General features: G+C 43.3%; 1 protein-coding gene across 1 annotated transcript in view; it reads right to left on the reverse strand.

The window, feature by feature from the left end:
* Nucleotides 1-11,860, reverse strand: part of DTWD2 (DTW domain containing 2) — a 49,823-nt gene extending 37,963 nt beyond the window's left edge. Inside the window, exons 1-3 of the mRNA XM_066612561.1 lie at nt 11,829-11,860; nt 10,352-10,442; nt 2,685-2,779 (exon numbers count right to left, since the gene is read on the reverse strand). Of these exons, the coding sequence (XP_066468658.1) occupies nt 2,685-2,779; nt 10,352-10,442; nt 11,829-11,860 (218 nt within the window). The remainder of the gene's footprint in view (nt 1-2,684; nt 2,780-10,351; nt 10,443-11,828) is intronic.
* Between the last annotated feature and the right edge of the window lie 1,683 nt (nt 11,861-13,543).

Consider the following 13,543-nt stretch of genomic DNA (forward strand, 5'->3'; position numbering starts at 1 on the left):
ATTCTCTTTTTTTTGTTAGAACTTGCATGATGAATAACAGAGCAAGCACTGAGTTAACAATACACAATGATTATTAAATAAATGGCTTTATTTATTTATAGTTACTTTGAATTAAGCATAATGGTAAATAAACTGCTAGCTTTTCTGCATGTTCTGTATTTAATAACATTTTTGTGAAGAGATTCTTGCCAAGAGATTACAATGAGCAATAGTAGGCACATAATAAAGGCAGAAATCTGATCACAAGGTTCATTTTATACTCCTTTACTACACCTTAGGGGTGATGTGTGCTTTATTTCATTTCTCCAAACTTTTTAAAAATCTCATCTTTCTTTTCTCTGGGATATTTGTTATCACCAACACACACACACACACACACACACACACACACACACACACACGAGTAATAGATCAATCAATAAGACATTAGAAGCTGGTGCAGACTCCACAAGTTGCAATTTTTGAGACAGTAAGTTCATCACTTAGATGAAAGTAGGATAAATGAGCTGGAATCTCACTGATGACAGAACACCAGCAAAAACAGGGAGGAGACTAGCGAAAGGGCCAGATTGCCCTGCAAATAGTTTGCTAGCAGGGCCAAAGCTCAGAGAGAAAGCTTAATGTCTTCATTCTAGTCATAAGTAGAGTGTGACAGTCCAACCATATTGAGCTAAGTCGCCTGTAGAACATGTGTTCTACAAGAGGCAGCTATTGAAAAGAAATCCCAAAGTGCACTTTGGCAGAGTGCTTAGTAGAATGCTGCCCAACCACCAATGGGAAGGTTGGAGTCTTCCTGCCTGCATCAGCAAACCAGAAGAACCAGCCATGGCAGATAGGATGGTGGGGAGAGGGCAGAGGAGAGACGAAAGGAGTCAGGGAGGTGGTGAAACTGGGTGGAAAGGCTGTGAGAATCTGGAAGGGACGCTGGATCCTATCTCCTTGGCAGCAGCCTCCCCGCCCCCTTTCTCTCCTTGGACTTGCCCAGCAAAATCAAACATTAGGAGATCAGCACTGAGAAGTCTGGACCAGGAAGTGCTAGCCCATAGCTGGGAGCAAGGGTGAGAACATTCAACCAGGGGAATGGAACACCATTGGTTATATGCCTTAAGTGAGCTGCCCATTCTTGGGGAGGGTTAAGTCTTCCCACAAAAGGTTCTTTCTTTCCTGTGTCACTTTCCAGAAAGTGGTTCAGTTTAATTCAAATATCAGTCTCAGCGGGGTAGCCAGGGGGCAAGGGGTGCAAATGACCTGGATGCAACCTTCTTTAAAGGGGAGGAGTGGAGAGTGGCACTCAGTTCAGTGGGGAACTGTGCTGAGAACGGCTGTGCTCCTGTAACTACTCTCGGCGTGGTTCCCAGTTTTAAAGAAAGGGGAGGGAAGGAGGGCAGCCCTCAGAGCGTCAGGAAGTGGCACACACCTCCTCTTATTTTGGAGGAGGTGCATGCCACTTCTGGCTCCAATGAAGGCTTTCGTGTCGCTTCTAAGTAGTGCAAAGGGCTTCATCAGAGCGTTTTGACGCCACTGGAAGCGGTGCCCAGGACAGAAGTGACAGCTGCTTCCAGGAGGTTGGCAGCGCACGCCTGTCATGGATGCTGCTTCCGGCAGTGCCAAAATGCTCAAATGGAGCCCTCTGTGTTGCTTAGAAGCGGCACGAAATTCTCCATTGGAGCCTGGGCTGCCTCCTTCTGCACGGAGGAGGCAGCTGTGTGGAAGTAATTGCAGTGAAGCTGACGTCACCACAATTAATTCTGGGTCAGGGGTGGTAGGGGCAGCAAAGACAGAGGTGGCAGAGAAAAGCCCAGGACCACCTCTGATCAGCCTCACTTGAATTAAGAGTGCAGAGGTAAAGACCTGTTCTAGATGAGAGCATAACAGCATTAGAGAAATTCAGGTTCAAAAGAGAACCATGTAACAACTGAGGAGAGGATGGGGAAGAAACAACTACAGAACATAAATTTTAGATACGTTTTTAAGTGAAGAAGAAATAAAATTTGACACATTCTTGAAATTGTTTGGAACTTTTTTATTGTTTAGGCATGTTGGAATATTAATGTACTTCACTTATTGTGAATATATTGCATTGTAAACCAGCCTTGCTTTAGCAACTCACTCAGCTGACACTGACAACTTGGAATTTCCAATGGGTAAGAGGTGGTCATGAGGTGTTTTTCTTTTTAAAACATTTTTCTGCTATACCTCTGTGGGCATTGTGGCTTCAGGACTACTTGAAGCACTGATAAGGTGCCGGTCAACAGTTTCCCCCCCCCATAATGTGCCAGAAAATGCCCTCCATCAACATGTCACACGGCTATTTCTTTGCACATTCTAGAATTTAAAGAGATAGCAACTAGCAGGAGCTGGCTGCTGAGAACGTTATTGATGCTTGAAATGATGCTGAAGCAGAACATGTACCTGCAAAAGCACACACACACACAAAAGACTTCCTGCTGCTGTTCACAGGACCCTAAAAAAAGTTTAAAAAAAAAAAGCACCTCCCCCCACTGCTGCGGCCACCACCAGTAAGCCCCCTAGAAACAGGCAATAGACATTTCCAGCAGGCAGGTTTTTAATCTTTAATTACAAGGCTGTTGAAAACACTGAATCAGTAATATCAAATACACAAAATATTTAGGTTTAGCATTCAAAAGAAGCATTCGCAAGAGAAACAGATTAATGTTCCTTACCTATCTTCACTGAAGCGCCGGCCAATCAAGACCTTACATTTGTCTTCAGGCAGACAAGCAGCCAGCAGAGGTACTGTCCGTAGTACTCTACTTTCCTTCAGTGAATATGCAAGTAAAAAAAGAAATACTTTTTACAAAGTCAGAATAGTCCAGAATCTGTTGCTGCCGTTATTAGAATATAAAATACCAAATACATTTCAAAGCAAAGACACACATCCATGATATAAATCTAGATTCAAGAGAGAACAATGACTAGCATGGTGACTCAATAAAATGGCGGACGACTTGGGTATTGTATAGTAGTCACTGTTACTCCATCCAAATAAGTTACTAATTCATTAAAGAGAAATGGAAACAATTGTGAATACTTTCCTGTAGTGATAATGAGGAAAGGGGGCAGGTATAAGGTCCTTTAGCACCATAGCCTGCCCGCCCCTAAATAGCTGTTTTCAACCTGTTTGCAAGCAAAGATATACTTGAATACAAAGGAAAAAGAAAAGTTATCAGAAAAGAAGCAGCTTTCATCACATGGAAAACAGACACTGCAAGATATGACAGATGTAGAAAAAAATTTATGTCTGGATAGAGAACAGCTGTATGTTCCATCACAATGTATACAGATAAGGCTTTGCTCCTTAAAAAAACTATTGCAAAGATAACAGTATTTGACCTTCTGAAGAGTAATCCCCAAGTTAAAACCTTAATCCCCATCACACTTTCACATGTGTTATCTGCTCCCATGCATTACGTTGGGCATGCTCTGGACCTGGTTTTAAACCTCTGGTTACCAGTTATCTATTAGTAGAGAGATTAATAACATGTCATCATAATGGACAGATCACTACCTGGTAGGGCTTATGCTTACTCTGAACTCTGACTTCTCTCCTGCCATTGCTTCCCTGCTTAAATATTCAGAGGCAAATTTGTGAGCACTACAGATAACACACACATAGTTAGCAAACAATCTTGGTTGACAAATTATAGTCAAACAAGATTTCTTATATACAGCTTTGGATTGTTTTCAAAAATTTATGGAGAATGAAGAACAGAAGTCTAGTCAATGTTTAAATCACTTTTGGGTTTGGTTTTTTTTTTAATCAGTTACTTGATTTCCTCTGAAATGGGCAATATGCAATATAAAACCTCTCAATACTTAATATTCATTGTCCAACAGGGAATTCCAAAAGTAGTAAATGAAGATCATTAGTGGCACAAGATCAAAGTATGTGAATTTTACAGTCAAAAGATATTTTATGATCATAAAAATGTCCTTCATAGGTTTTCAGATCAGCACTATTTATGCATTGTGATCACTAAGCTTTCTTTCTGCATCCTAGACAAGTAAACTATAGCTCATGTTTTTATAAGATCCAAGCTACATTCTGTTACTAAAATGCCACACAGAAAGCACAGATCCTCTTTGTTAGAGGTTGTTTCATCAGGAAAGACTAACAGAGGGGACACCATCACATCCACAGGCAGGCACACCCCAAATTACTTTCTTAGGCTGCAATCCTAATCCCTCTTTCCTGGGAGTAAGTCCCACTGAACACAATAGGACTTACTTCTGAGTAGACCTGCTTAGGATTGTGCCCTTAGCTGCTGACCCCACATAACCCCTCATTTGTTTCTCAAATGTCCCTTAAGAACATAAGAACAGCCCCACTGGATCAGGCCATAGGCCCATCTAGTCCAGCTTGCTGTATCTCACAGCGGCCCACCAAATGCCCCAAGGAGCACACCAGATAACAAGAGACCTGCAACCTGGTGCCCTCCCTTGCATCTGGCATTCTGACATAACTCATTTCTAAAATCAGGAGGTTGCGCATACACATCATGGCTTGTACCCTGTAATGGATTTTTCCTCCAGAAACTTGTCCAATCCCCTTTTAAATGCGTCCAGGCCAGTCGCCTTCACCACATCCTGCGGCAAAGAGTTCCACAGACCAACCACACGCTGAGTAAAGAAATATTTTCTTTTGTCTGTTCTAACTCTCCCAACACTCAATTTTAGTGCATGTCCCCTGGTTCTGGTGTTATGTGAGAGTGTAAAGAGCATCTCCCTATCCACTCTGTCCATCCCCTGCATAATTTTGTATGTCTCAATCATGTCCCCTCTCAGGCACCTCTTTTCTAGGCTGAAGAGGCCCTAACGCCATAGCCTTTCCTCATAAGGAAGGTGCCCCAGCCCCGTAATCATCTTAGTCGCTCTCTTTTGCACCTTTTCCATTTCCACTATGTCTTTTTTGAGATGCAGCGACTAGAACTGGACACAATACTCCAGGTGTGGCCTTACCATAGATTTGTACAACGGCATTATAATATTAGCCGTTTTGTTCTCAATACCTTTCCTAATGATCCCAAGCATAGAATTGGCCTTCTTCACTGCCGGCGCACATTGGGTCAACACTTTCATCGACCTGTCCACCACCACCCCAAGATCTCTCTCCTGATCTGTCACAGACAGCTCAGAACCCATCAGCCTATATCTAAAGTTTTGATTTTTTGCCCCAATGTGCATGACTTTACACTTACTGACATTGAAGCGCATCTGCCATTTTGTTGCCCATTCTGCCAGTTTGGAGAGATCCTTCTGGAGCTCCTCACAATCACTTCTGGTCTTCACCACTCGGAAAAGTTTGGTGTCGTCGGCAAACTTTGCAACCTCACTGCTCAACCCTGTCTCCAGGTCATTTATGAAGAGGTTGAAAAGCACTGGTCCCAGGACAGATCCTTGGGGCACACCGCTTTTCACCTCTCTCCATTGTGAAAATTGCCCATTGACACCCACTCTCTGCTTCCTGGCCTCCAACCAGTTCTCAATCTATGAGAGGACCTGTCCTCTAATTCCCTGACTGTGGAGTTTTTTCAGTAGCCTTTGGTGAGGGATCATGTCGAACGCCTTCTGAAAGTCCAGATATATAATGTCCACGGGTTCTCCCGCATCTACATGCCTGTTGACCTTTTCAAAGAATTCTATAAGGTTCGTGAGGCAAGACTTACCCTTACAGAAGCCATGCGGATTCTCCCTCAGCAAGGCCTGTTCATCTATGTGTTTTGAGATCCTATCTTTGATGAGGCATTCCACCATCTTACCCGGTATAGATATTGTTACCAAGTGTCCTTTCTAAACAATACATAACATGCACACACTGGGGAAAACTTAATTCATGGGCAGGATCCAGCAGCACCAATCTATGGTGAACGGACATAGGGTGAAATGTGCAATAAAACAAATTTATTGTGGGCATAGTTTACAATAATAGGGAATCAAAATAAAACAATGTCTTGCTAAGCTTACCCACTTGTTCGCAGCTAACTAAACACAAAGCAAAGCACCTGACTGACTATTCATTTGCAGTTAGATTGTAAGTTTAAACAGCGAGAAAAGATGGAGAAGAAAAGAAGTCCTTGAAAGAAGGAAAAGGGGGGCACATAGCAGTGCAAGAATGAAGAGAGAGGAGGAACACAGGGAAATTATGTGAATTTCTCAGAGATATCAGGGGTTAGGAAATTCCGGGTTATGGGGTGAAGGAAAGAACAGAGTTTATAGGAGTTTATAAGCAGGGTAAATGCCCCAAACCCCTGCCCCCGTCTCGCCCACTTCTGCCGTCCTTTTGTCTTTTTGCAAAGGACAACCGGCTTCTCCACTGGCTCCTCCTCCTCCTCCTCCTCTTCTTCTTCTTCTTCTTCTTCTTCTTCTTCTTCTTTTTTAAAAAGGCTGTGATTCAGTGCCAAACTGGGCTGCCCCCTCTCCTCTCTATATGAGGAGATGAAAGGGTGCCTCTCTAGGCCGTCCTCTTATATCCTCCAGAGGAGGGGAAAGGGCACCCTAGAGTGTCAGCATACAGGGAATTGCAACTCTGGTAGTCAGTTGCTCTAGGGCTCCATTTTCCTTCCTTCTGATAAAGGGGGGGGGTGCAGCCCAGTGACTAGTTGTACTTTTTTCTGCCCTTCCCCACGTTTTCCAATGTTGTTTGTGTTTTGGATTTTGAATGAACTAGTTATCTTTTGAATCTTTGCCTGACCAGTCTATGTCCACAGCTAAATCAATTGGTTGTCACATGGGATGACTTGCAGGTGCTACTGTGCTTCTGGTTTTAAATAAGAACACCTAGGTTTCTGTGCTCTCATGGGAAGGTTTGTACCCCACACAGCTCCTCTGTCTCTGTAGCCTGGCATGGTGGCAGCGGACAGAACTTCCACCCCCCTCTTCAGCTCCTTGTGCAATAAAAAAGGAAAGCAGAAAGGAGTTTGAGAGCTACTACCCTCAGTCAACTTGCTGTCTCCGAGTACCTTCTCTGACAGGTTGCCTCATTTGAATTTTGGAGCAGGCAAGCTGAGCCAGCCAGATAAAAATCTCTTTGAACAGCCCTTGCAACAAACTCTAAAATTGCTTCTTAAACTTAAATGTACAGTTCTGTATGTGTTTTTCTGGACAGCAAGTACACCATGCACTAGAATACCTCATCTCAAAAGGACATTGTAGAGCTTGAAAAACTGCAGAAAAGCACAGCAAACATTATCACTGGACTGGAGCAATTTCTCTGTAACAGAAAGGCTAAAGTGCTTGGTTTCTTTAGTTTAGGAAAACAATGTCAAAAGTTAGACATGGTCAAGGTTCCAAAAAGTATGCACTATTTGGAGAAAACAGAGTAGAGCATTTTTTTTTCTCTCTCACACAATACCAGAAGTAAAGGTCTTGCAAAGAAATCAATTGGCAGGAGAAAGGGAAAAGTACTTCACACAATGCATTAACATGGAACCTGCTACTATGGGATGTTGTGATGATCACTAGCTTCAATGGTTAAAGGAGCATAGGAAGCTGCTATATGCAGTTAGATCATTGTTCTGTATGATCTGATCTGATGATAATACTACATCAGTATTATCAACACCGACCACTGGTGGTTCTCCAGTATTTCAAACAAGAATTTTTCTCTACTCTACCTGGAGCTGCAGGGATTTGACCTGGGACATTCTGCATAGAAAGCATGTGCTCTACCACCAAACCACAGCTTTTCCCGATCTTAAATGGGGACTAGACAAATCAATGCAGGCAAGGCCTGTGATTAGTCATGATAACTATGAGGAAATAGTTTGCGTTTCGGAGGAAATAGTTTATGTTTCAGAGGCCGTATATCTCCAAGTACCAGTTAATGAGGAAGGCAATGGCAGGGGAAGCTGTGCCCTTCCTAGAACCATCTGGCTGGCTGGATATTGCTCGATGGACCCTCTGCCTAGCCCAGCAGTGCTCTTTTTATGTTCTTCTGCAATACCACACCAACTGTAGCTATGGCCAGAGATAGCTCAAACTATTCAATTAAAATTGGTTTACATTCAGTTTAAACATGCATAATTTATACAGATATGTTGTACAATGGCCTTAACATTTATGCTAATACTTTATCTTGAAAACAACCCACTTTATTTTTTCTTTTTATTCATGCAAGTCAACAAAATAACCAAACACAACAGATCAGAAGTGCTTGGGGCCCAAGATAGATGGATATCTCAGGTAAAGGCAATGTGTTATTTTTGTTAAATAAGCTGAAGTAAACAATAAGCTCCTTCTGTCAACACCCTATCCCAGCAATTTTCAACCACTGTGCCACAGCACATTGGTTTTCAGGTGTGCCGTTGGAGTTTGGGGGAGGGTCATTTAATAGTAGGGCCATTGGGAGATGTTAGCCTCCCACCAGCAGTGAAGAGTGCCTAGTCAATTGTCGAAAAACTGATGGTGTGCCTTGACAATTTTGACACCTTGTCAGTGTGCCATGAGATGAAAAAGGTTGGAAATAGCTGCCCTAACTATTCATGCAGCACTTTTGACAGCAGAACAGGAGTTAAATATCACCACTAGAAGAAAAACCCAGGAAATTCAAATCTTGCTATTTGAAAAGTTATAAGCAAACCTGCAAACCAAAGCAGTGGGAATAAGCAAATGATTTACTACACAAATATATTCATTACTTATTAATGTCTCAGTAATTTCAGTAAAAAAGAGGTGCTCCTCTTTTATTTAGCAGGGGGAGAGTAACTGGCCCACCTCACCCCAGCACTGTCTATTCGAGCGGCTGTCTGCTGGTGTTCTTTTTGCATCTTTTTAGATTGTGAGCCCTTTTGGGACAGGGAGCCATTAGTTATTTGATTTTTCTCTGTAAACCGCTTTGTGAACTTTTAGTTGAAAAGCGGTATATAAATACTGTTAATAATAATAATAATTTCATAGGCAGGCTAAAGAAAAGTGACTTTTTTAAATTTTAGAATACAGACCAAAGTCTGCTTGTTTCAGCTCACCTGAAATGGCTCACTTACTAGTTCTATAAAAGATGGCCTATAAACCTTGAAGAGGGCAAATTTTGATTGTATAATAAATTAATTCAATAGACAAGTATTATTACAATTCCAATAGCAGACAGCACTAATGATTAAAGGCTACAATTTGATACACATTTCTTACCTGGAAAGGCAATCCCACTGGAATATGGGACTTGGTACTGAGTAAACATGCATAGGCTGTAAAAGATACTCATTTTCCTAAGCTAAGATTGCAACTAGACGGACACTGCAATCTTTATAAAATGGTACCACAGGAGACTAAAGTTTGAAACAAAGAAAATGTAATTCACATTATGTAACTACCTTGAAAGAAGTAATGCCCTTTATTTCAGTTCTTTGTTAGGTTTTCCTAAGAGGCTCCATACAGTACAGACATCATCTTCATTCCTGTTTCTTTCTTTCTCCCTACTCCCCATCTCCTGAACAACTCAACAATTATATCATTAAAATTGCAATTTTAATGCTATAGGCATGGACATATAAACGAATATATGCAAATGAGCACTCTTGCTTTTTTTGTCTGGAAGATGCATCTAATTTATTAACACTGTAAACATTAACTAAATTGGGGATCATTATTAATTCAGTGGGTTATAGGATGGGGTCAAATTTCAAAGAGGAAAAACAAGGAATCATATTTAAAACTAGCAGATGTATGGTTTAGGGCACAATCCTATCCTGCACTGGAACAGGCAAACCAAGAGGCTTGCGTGGTATCCAGTGCAGGACTGTGGCCATAAGCGCCTCAGCCAGAGGCAAGGGCAGACTTTTCCCCTTACCCCTGGGTAAGGGCTGCTGGCCCCTATGGGTCTCCTCTGACTTGTACCACTTGTGCCACTCTTGAGGTTGCACAAGACCGAGGAGCGCCGAGTGGCTTGAAGCCGCTCCGTTCTCCCCAGTTATGCAGAGTTGGGATCTGCATAACTGCTGGATTCCAGTCCTGCCTCCCGCTCCCCGCCCGCCGCAGGGCTGCCCACCACCCACCTCTCCCCGCCCAGGAACACCTCCCTCCCGCCTAACTTTTGTCCTTGTGGCGGCCCAGCTGGGCCAATGCAAGCCTGAAAGAGGAAGCCAGCACGGAGGCTTGTGCCAGCCTCTGCAAGCCAGTGCTTCTTAGAGCCCCGGCCCAGCTTCCTCCTCCAACAGACTTGCGTTGGCCCAGGGGCGCCTTTGGATTGCGCCCTTAAATCTATCATATTAGGTTGGATGTTGGAAACAGCTTTAAATGCTACAAAATATCACATGATTTTTAGGCAGCTCAACTGTTTCTTTTTTCCTACTCTTTGCTGCAGAAATGGCTAGTTGAACCCTGGCATTTCACTCACCTCTGCTGGATGTTGGATGATATACAAACATGTGGAGACTTTCAAAGGATGGACTGGCAAGAATGGACACAAGCACACCTTCTGAGGACGGCTATGAGACAGAGAAGGAAAAAAATTAAACTAAAGTATTTTAATAAAGATTGAATTTTATTTAAAAAATAAAAATTCAATGAAGCTTTAGCATGCAATGTATTACTCTTTGCGGGCAATTTTACAACACAAATTTAGAGACAAAGCTTCACTGCTACAATGATTTCTAAAAGCCAAAATTGTTTTTATAGGCATTCTACTGAACCAATAATATAGACGTTTACATTAAAAATTCAGAAATTACAGATAGTATAGTTAGGCAGCAATCTTATACACACTTCTATGAGAACAACTGAACAAAATGGGACTTCTAAGTAAGCCTGTATAGGATTGTGTGTTAGAATATGTGACTTATATGCAGCCATAATGCCCTGCAATGCAAGAACATCTGACATTGTGGTGACCCTGTGTGCTTAAAATGATGACTATTTACAGCTTGCATGTGTTTGCTTAGAAATAAGTCACACTGAACTAAACAGAAGTTCCAGAAAGTATGCATAGCATTGCAGGCTTAAAGCACAATCCTATAAGTCTCTTCTAAGTAAATTGGTAATATTTTGGTCAATGGGGTGTACTCCCAGGTCAGATTACAGCCAGGCAGTCCAAGCTATCCTGAACTGGAACAGGCAGGACGGCGTGCCTGTACAGTATCCAGAGATGGTTAGATGGTAGGTCCAGCACAACTCAGAGTAATGGGATTTATTTCCCTTTACCCCATGACATACGGTAGCCAACATAATGGGACTACTTGGATCTGTGCCAGTTAAATCGCTAGTGCAGATCCAAGCAGCCCAGTATAACGCCAGGTTGCTCTGGAGGGGGGTTAGGATACAGCCTGGACACCCAGGCCAGTCGCACGCCCCTCCTGGGCCCAATCTGCTCAGTGGTCCACACGTCACCTGCCCACTCCTTGCCCTCCCCAACCCCCTGAGCCAGTCGCCCTTGGCTGTCATGACTTTATCTTTCCCCAGTGGTGCGGAGGCTGGATTCAGCCTCTGTGAGCCAGCAGACATCCATGCACTGGATCAGCTGATTCCTAAGGAAGCTTAAAGCAAGTTTGCGACGTTCCTTATGTTCCTTTTGGCTAGCCCATCTGAGGGTTGGGATTGTGCCCTTAGTTGTTTATTTGCTGGTATGGTATAGTTTACAAGCGTGATACATACATATTTTTAATTTCAGTCCAAAAAGCCATCCTGTACTTTATTCCAGATGAAAAGGCCATTTTTCTAGTGTGTTTTTGTGGAAGTGAGAGAGAGATAGAGTAAAAGCTTCATTTCCTGGCCTCTATGGGGAATGGAGGATGATGATTACCTACATAAGCGGGCTAACAATGTTTTTGCAAGTCCACTTCCTATGCCCACCCTGGCTCCCTTTGTTCCCTCCTTACCAGACAGGGGTTCCTCTGTGGAGCAACTCCATCCTTCTTCCTTCCTAGAGGGTCCTCTAGGAATTAAGACTTTACTTCCTAAATGGGGCCCTTGAGAGGAAAGGAGGAGGGTGAAGTAGCACTGCAAAGTGAGCCTTGGGGAGTAAGTATGGGAAGGGGCTGAGAGGCAGGTTGTTAACCAAGTTTCCTACCTATTGCAGTGTTAGTTAATTGGCATCCCTGCCCACCACCTCAGGCAGGAGGAGATGCCAGGTAACCGAGTGTCCTGGTTAACAAAGTAATCGTTAATGAAGCTTTTATTGTACATGCAAAGCAGTTTATAACTCATAAAACAGTAAGACCATGATACATATGCAAAATGGCATTAAAAAGCACAGCATCTCTTAAAATTGCATTTAAAAAAGTTTTAAAGTGACTTAAAGTGAGATCAGGCATCCCAGAAGGGATCCAAAAGATCTGGGATAATAAAACTGGACAAGAATATATAGTACAGTATTAAAAACATAATGTAGAGATAGGTAGGGTGCTTCTCTGTGTAGAGTATTCCATAATGGTGCTCTTCAAGCAAAATGGTTCTCCAATGGCCAGCCACCTCATTTCTAAATGCGGGAGGGGGGAACTCGAAGAAGGGCTTATCTCAGTAGAAGGATTAGTATATGTGGAAGCAGGTGGTCTTTTATACATGAGCTGAGTACTTTCAATTTATTTCTGATAGAAATGGGCTAATGTCATTTAATACTTAATTAACCATGTCAGGTCTCAAGGCCCAATTCTATCCAGCTTTCCAGCGCCAGTGCAGCTGCAATGCAGCCCCTGAGGCAAGGGAACAAATGTTCCCTTACCTTTTCGAGGCCTTCATAACTATCCTCCCATCACAGGGTGCAGCGTACACCACATAAGCATGGCTACACTAGGGCTGGAAAGTTGAATAGGATTTGGCCCTCAGACACTAATGTACCAACCTCAAACCTGTTACTTGGAATTTAAGCCCAAATCCTAACCAACTTTTCAGCACTGGTATAGCTGTGCCAATAATATTAGGGAGGCAAATATTTTTGAAGGAACAACAGCACTTACAATTCAGTCGCAAGTCTCTCAGGTCATGGCACAGGCTGAAGAAACTCATAGCCCAATCCTGAGCTGCCTGGCGCATGGGGCTGCAGTGGTGCCAAAAATGGCTGCTGCAGCATCTAGCACACTTTCGTTCCTTTCCTCCAGGTAAAGCAAGTAGCCCTGCAATAGGGCTACTTGAATCTAAGATGAACCAAGGTTGGTGAAGAATTTAGAGACTTTGTGTTGGGTGGACATCCCAACATGGAGGCTCAGGATCAGGTGGATGTCCTGTCTCCCTCCCACCCCATTCCATCCCCCCCCGGCACGCCTCCTTCCCACTCTCCCTCCACCTACCCCCACCCCGGAATGCCCCCACCTACCCCCATACCCCCACCTACCTCTCCGCTGCTCAGCAAACCACATGACCGCCAAGTGGCAGAGCTCCGGTGCTCCACCTGTGCTGGGCTAGCACCGGTGCTCTACCTGTGCTAGGGCCTGCAAATGTACCTTTGTGACAGTGTGTGTCAGCAGGAAGCCGGCATGCACTTTTTAGGTATGGGCCCTCAATTACTTCAAACACTGACTTCCACACACATGCATGAAAGAGTTCTTCTTTCATGTTGTAGCATACCTGATGAATCTCTATAGCTACTTCTTTCCCT

Source organism: Tiliqua scincoides, chromosome 2, assembly GCF_035046505.1.
Source record: "Tiliqua scincoides isolate rTilSci1 chromosome 2, rTilSci1.hap2, whole genome shotgun sequence".
Taxonomy (NCBI): domain Eukaryota; kingdom Metazoa; phylum Chordata; class Lepidosauria; order Squamata; family Scincidae; genus Tiliqua; species Tiliqua scincoides.